Consider the following 6,927-nt stretch of genomic DNA (forward strand, 5'->3'; position numbering starts at 1 on the left):
TAAAACCTAAGCGAATTGAAGCCATCAACTTTGTTTTAAAAACCCATCGCCTCGGCCTCTTCACTCAGATGATTCTAATATAAAAAAAAATCTCAGCCCTGGACCCTACCCCCCCCCCTCAACGACCCTCCCTAAAACACCCCCATCCCCTATCCGGTGGAGAACTGGCTCTTGGTTCCAATTATATGGTCTGTTTAAATTTTCCCATTTAAAGAAATGACTTGTAAGAGTCCCCCTCTTTGTTGCCAATTTCTTTTCTTCTCTTTGATCCCCTCTAGTTTTATTTCATTTAATGAAGGAGATTTTCATAATACTCGGTTTTTGTAAATAAGATACTTAACTAATTTTGTTTTAACAAATGCACACCTAGTTACCGATAATGCATATGGCATTTCCATTTATTTGAAAGCAGGATAAAACAGCATTGTACATTAAATGCCTTGCTCACGCGGGCATAGGTGCCGCGGCCGGGGATCGAACCACGGACTTTCCATGCAGGCGCCTTAGACCACTCGGCTACGACACCTCCACAAATTAAATCAAATTACACAATCAATTCTTTCATCGAATACCATAGTGTTGTACATAATAACTGTTTTGTAATATTTTTTTTTTTCAAAATGTGATATATCGTTTTTAATTATTTCTCATCTGTTTTTTATAGAATTTTTGCTTGTTGGAATCTTCTCTTCCATTCACATCAACCTTGTTTTTTGTGAACATTTCACACAACAGTGTTATTTAAACTTAAATCGTTCGTAAAGATGAAGCAAGGATACGGGGAAGTAATTTCTAATTATTTCCAGAAACGGCATCATGGGGACAGAGGGGTGACTGCCCCCAATTATTTTTCGGGCCAAAAGAGGGAAAAAACGGAAAGGAGCTCGGAAGATGAAAGTTATGGGACTATGTTTATTATTTACCTCTGCTTTTTTAACGGAAACAATATAGGCATATGACGTCAAATTAAGGTTTTCTATCCACCCCCCACCGCCTCTGCTTTATTTCACAATAATTCACGTATTTATTAACAACGTTTTTGAAACAGTGGCGGATCCAGGGGGATCCAAGTGTGCCCCCTTTTTTGCTTGTCAAATTCCACATGCAAAATGATCCTTTTCAGTGAAAACCCTGAAAATCCTGGATCCGTCCCTGATTTGATACATACAGACTCTCAACAATTATGTCCAATGCAACTTTAAAGGTCAAGTCCACCCCAGAAAAATGTTGACTTGAATAAATAGAAAAAAATCAAACTGGCACAACACTGAAAATTTCATCAAAATCGAATGTAAGATAAGAAAGTTATATTTTAAAGTTTCGCTTATATTTCACAAAACAGTGGTATGAACAACTAGGTGAGTCAGTCGATGATGTCCATCACTCACTATTTATTTTGTTTTTTATTGTTTGAATTATACAATATTTCATTTTTTACAAATTTGACAATAAGTACCAACATGACTGAACCATATAGTATTTAAACAATGCTAATTCCACATGATCAGGGAGGAATTAATTGTTGTTTTACTTGGTAATGAGGAGAAAATGAGAATATTTCATATGATAAAATACAAAAGAAATAGTGAGTGGATGACGTCATCAGTCTCCTCATTTGCACACACCGACCAAGATATGCATATAACTGTTTTGTGAAATTAAGCGAAATTTTAAAATGTCATAACTTTCTTATTTTACATCCGATTTTGATGAAATTTTCAGTGTTACACTTGTTGGATTTTCTATTTTTATTCAAATCAACTTTTTGTTGGAGTGGACTTGTCCTTTAACTATTCAAACGTAAATGAAAGATCAGTGTCAACCATTTTATGTTGATACCATTTATCGAAGGCTTCGTTCTGTGCTACAGTAAAGTGCTCCTTCCATCGACCGACTATTCCTGTATTTGAAAGAAAAGAAAATAAATGAGTAAAAAAAATCGTCACCACTGATCGTATCTCACTCAAACTCAAGAAGGCCAAACGAAACTTAAAAAATAAACACCCTAGCTACAATTATTCCTTCCATTTAGAGAGAAAAAATGACCCCCCCCACCCCATAACCTGGCGTCACCCCTGGGTACCCCCTTTTTTTCTTACCATGAAAAGGGAAATATTCTGCATACAAAGATATTAATAAAATGAACAAGATTTAATGAAGTTTACTTACAGAAGAGAAATGAGAGGGGTGACATCAATTTCTCCATTGAATACTCACGATGAGGACATTATGCACTTTCTATTTCACTGAAATGTAAACGTACTGTTCAACTCTCTATGTCAATATTTCTCATTAACATTAATGTAATCAGTTTAATCACCTATAAATCAGTTTGAGCAGTAAGGTAAAATAGTAAATTCTCCCACAGGTGGAAAGAATTAAAAAGGTATAATTCTATGTTGATGTTTTGACACAGTAACTAATTTATAGATGAATATATATTATATTAATCACTTTATTGTCCATGTTGCAAGAAAAAAAAATCGACTTTTAAATTCACATTTTGGGAAAAGGATGTTAAACTAAGCCTATAAACCAGGGGCGAATTTTAATGAGCTCGTGAATTATAGGTTAATTGACCATGGAAGATGGTTAATGAGCTCGTTATATGTAAATTAAGGAGTGTCAAAGTCTAGATAACTTTAAGAAAGTGGTGGATCTTAATTTTAAAAAGGGGGTAAAAAATAGTATTAGATATATCAGAGTTATGGTAAAATATGAAACCTTTGTTGAGGAATGTATACTGGCCAGCATTTCCCACGAGATTCTCTTGCCCACTCTCGGCCATCTCTTGAAATCGTTGTCTCTGTGAATCTATGTGACTGAGCTTGACAACTCGTTGGAGGATCTCATCTGAGAGAGGATGACCTATACCAGAAGCAATCTTCCGGATGTTCTTAGCAGGGTCCTGGTGAAAAAAGAGAAATCGCGGAGGGAGGGGTGAGTGCATGGAAAGAGGTGGAGGGGAGGGGGAGAGAAACGGTAGAGAGTATAGGGACCAGGGAGAGGGGAGTAGAAGGAGGAGGGGAGAGAAAGAGAGAACCGGGGGGGGGGTCGTCAGTCAAATTACTTTAGAATGGTATTTGAATACATAAATATTATACGCAGTGGCGGTGTCGCTGGTGACAGGGGTGAATACCCCTATATGATTTTCAACTAGGTCCCCCTTGTTTCATTTAAAAATAGGAAAATAGGGAGTATAAAATGTGAAAATAGACAAGAAGATGATAAAAAGGTCTAAACCTTATAACATGAGAGAAAATTACCACATATTTAGGTCGAGAGTCGTCTTGCTCCTCCCAAAAAATATCCCGACATGACCACCCTGGATGATACCTGAATTTAACAAGCAGAAGTTATGCCATGATCCCTGGCATATCCATACATTTGTATACTATGTTTCAAGAACATAAACCCACGATTTTAATGGTATCTAAAAAAAATAATTGTTCTCCAAATATTCATACCCTTATGAGATCTTCATAGAAGATGAATGTCACATTTTCGTGGTCTCGTAGCTGCCAGAACTGACGAACGTGGTTCGGCCAACAACCCCAGTTCATTGCTGATCAAATTTGAAAAAGAAAGAAAAATTAAGAAAGAATGATGTCATCTATATGTCTATCAAAAAATATATACCAATAACTGATGTCATCCATTTTTCAGTTTTCTATCTTTGTAGAGTATTAGAAATAATACGTTGGTTTATAATCGTTATTTGTATTTTTTCTCCCTTTTTTACAGAGATTTTAAACAGCGAAATCAAACTCCTGCCAGGAGAACAGAGGCCGTGGAACGGGGGGGGGGGGCGGTGGGCCGGGGCTGGGTGAGTTTCAGCCCCCTCCCACTTCTTTCCACACATTGTGCAAAAAAGTAAAATTACCATATGATTGGATTTTTTTGCATGATCAGCCCCTAGCTTCCCCGGCCCCCACACGCACATTTGGTTTAGCCCCCCCCCCACTTTCAAAACCGTTCCACGGCCCCTGAGATAATTGCACATATCAAGTAATTCAATTTCTATATCAGATAAACATGATATTTCATACATCACACCCAGAGTGCAAATAATGATATAGGTTAAAAAAAATCATGCACATGCCTAATAGAGATCGAGGTAGAAGGTCCCCCCCCCCACCGTCCCACCGCAGGGGCCGCGGCGGAAAGGTTTTGAAAGTGAGATGGGTGCTGACCATTAACAAGTGACGGTCATTTTTACAGATTTTTGTACCCGGTGGAGTGGAAAAAAAAGTGTGGGGGCTGAAGCCCACCCGGCCCTCCCCCGCCCCATCCCCGTTTCCGCTGCCCCTGCACTGTGATTGAATATTGTATCAAAATCATCTATACTTCACTGTAATTCATAAATTCCTGTATGGCTTTATCCATGGTGAGCGAATATACTGGGTCGTCTTTGACAAACTCATACCAAGATAAAATGGAATCCTTTGGATTGCGTGCGGTATAGACGATCTGGATATGGACAGGGGAAGAGGAACAGAGAAATGAGATAGTCTTAAACTCATTGTTAATATGCTTCCGTCATATTTTCCCTTTTCGGCGGATAGATACGGCGAGTCGAAGATAGCCATTTTCTTCATTTTTGTTCAAACCACCTGCAGCTAAGCTGGTACACAAAATGTTAAAACGGCTGTTTTCGACTCGCGCAATACGGCCGCCGTAGGGGAAATGTGACTGCGCGCCATTCATTACTTACGAACAGTAGCGCAATGAGTAAAAAAATATGAGAGGGTCTCATGCACGTCCTTGGTTAAACATGGCGTATGGGCAAAATTTCCAAAAAGCTGCGAGAGAGCGATTAAAGCGAGAAAAAATATTGACTTTTTTTAATACAAAAATATAATTATGTATGTTTATATAATATTCGAAATTGGGACGCAGAATGGTTTTGAAAGTAGGGGGCGAGGCTTGCCTTGCAAAAAATCACAATAACAATCGCGGCCCCTGTATAAATAGTATCCTTTTTTTTAATTAAATTTGTTCTTTGTTAATGCCTTCTGCAGGTTCAAAGCGTTCCACCCTGTAGTTACACCCAGTCACATCAACAATGTCAACACTCGAAAATATCGATATCATCCAAGGAGCTTATGACGGAACCCTATAGGCCCAGCTACATAACAGGAAATGGAGGGCAACCAAGAAACTTCGAGTTTGGTTCTGCCCTAAATAAGGGCGATCCAAGTGTGCCCTTCCACTTTTTTTTCCTTGTCAGTTCTACATGCAGAAAATGACCTTTCTTTTCAGTGAAGAGCCTCTTTTTTGCTTGTCCAACTCCTAAATAAATGTTCCCACTCCCCTACTTCATGATCATCTATGGCGGCATGACCACCAAACGAACCTTTGACTTGAGGATATCTTCTGGAAGAAGATCCAGGGTTAGATGATCTATCATCACCCGAGGTGAGGGCGCTTTCTCGACAACGTCCAGGAATGGACTCATGTCCACCGGGTGTGCAATCTCCGCTTCTCTTGTGGCAGGAAACGGTTGATCCATGTTGATCATCTCCACCGTTGACGAGTAAAGTGATCTGTCGATGCGGCTTGGGTCACCGTCGCTAAGAATGAGACCAACAATCTCCATCATCCAGTGTGTTCCTCAACGGATAAAAACAGTATAATCTTCAGTTTATCAAAATTATTAACAATGAGAATTTTGTATCTAGGTGAAAATTGCATCACTTGCATGTGAGCATTAAGATCGAAATTGTTTACTTAATAAGCCTCGACAAAGATGCAATTTAATGTTTAAACAGTAAACACGAATAATTTCAAACATTTATTTCAGAGTATGATCCCTGCCTTTAATTAAAACATAATTCCTATGCAACTCCCGGCCATAATGAGTAATAATCTATATCATAAATTCAACAAGACGGAAAATTAAGCGGTCCCACAACTTCTAACCTGCTTTGGGAAATGATAAGAGCCAAACATCATCTGGTCGAACCTGGAAGGTCCTCAGGCGTTCGATGCTAGAGTCGAGGACAAAATTTGGATACATAACTCCTTTGTATTCATGCCTTGACCGAATGAAAGGAGGATTCTGGTTCTCAGTCATCTATATGGGCGAAAAGGTGGAAATCGAGCTTAGAATAGATTAGTCACATTTTGATTGTGACCAGGGCCACGTCTTACAAAAAGTTACAATTGATCCAATCAATCGTAACTCTATGGAAATCCATCATTGTCATACATTTTTCTACAAGTAATTTGCAAAATGTCCTTCGTAAACAAAGGAGAACGCACCAAATTGTCAATTAATCAATTAATTTATGGATATTCATTCATATCTAGAATTTTTTTAACAAAGGCATACATTTCATATGTTGACTTTGCTTGCTTCCATAGTTGCAATTGATCCGATCAATCACAACTCTTTGTAAGACGGCCCCTGGTCTCCATTTTACAAAGAGTTACGATTAATCCGTTCATTAACCTCAACAATATAGAAATGCAGCGATGTCATATTTTTGTCTACATGAAATTGGCAATGTTCTTTGTAAACAAAGAGCCTAAAAAGCACAATGATTTTTTTTGCAAGAAAACGATTTTTTCCGTGTAAACGATAGAATATATTTTTAACAAACATGTATTTCATGTATTGACGTTGTTGGCTTTCCATAGATGATCGGATCAATCGATACTATGTTAAGTGTTTTCAACTGTCTTCTGATAAAACAGACAGTCGGCTAAAAACATCTGACATTTCTTATAGCTGGGCTGTTACAGCCCAGCTATACAGTGCGTCCCACAAAAAAACGAAACCGCGATTTATCGGTGATTTTTCATAACTTAATCACAAAACAATAGACAAACGACCTACCATTGTAAAGCTTAGAATCTCCTCTTATATATAAAATTACTTATAGATTATTTCTCATTCACGCATGAGTGAGCAAGAACAGTTTG

The 6,927-nt window shown here is 38.2% G+C and overlaps 1 protein-coding gene across 1 annotated transcript; it reads right to left on the reverse strand.

Annotated features, from left to right (window-relative positions):
- Positions 1 to 1,752: 1,752 nt before the first annotated feature.
- LOC121429300 (sulfotransferase 1C4-like) lies at positions 1,753 to 6,076 on the reverse strand. Its single transcript, XM_041626303.1, has 6 exons — positions 5,923 to 6,076; positions 5,357 to 5,613; positions 4,353 to 4,470; positions 3,468 to 3,565; positions 2,725 to 2,908; positions 1,753 to 1,900 (listed from the first exon to the last, which is right to left on the reverse strand). The coding sequence occupies exons 1-6, from the start codon at positions 6,074 to 6,076 to the stop codon at positions 1,791 to 1,793; spliced, it is 921 nt and encodes a 306-aa protein (XP_041482237.1). The 3' UTR covers positions 1,753 to 1,790.
- Between the last annotated feature and the right edge of the window lie 851 nt (positions 6,077 to 6,927).

The sequence above is a fragment of the Lytechinus variegatus genome, chromosome 15 (assembly GCF_018143015.1).
Source record: "Lytechinus variegatus isolate NC3 chromosome 15, Lvar_3.0, whole genome shotgun sequence".
Taxonomy (NCBI): Eukaryota; Metazoa; Echinodermata; class Echinoidea; order Temnopleuroida; family Toxopneustidae; genus Lytechinus; species Lytechinus variegatus.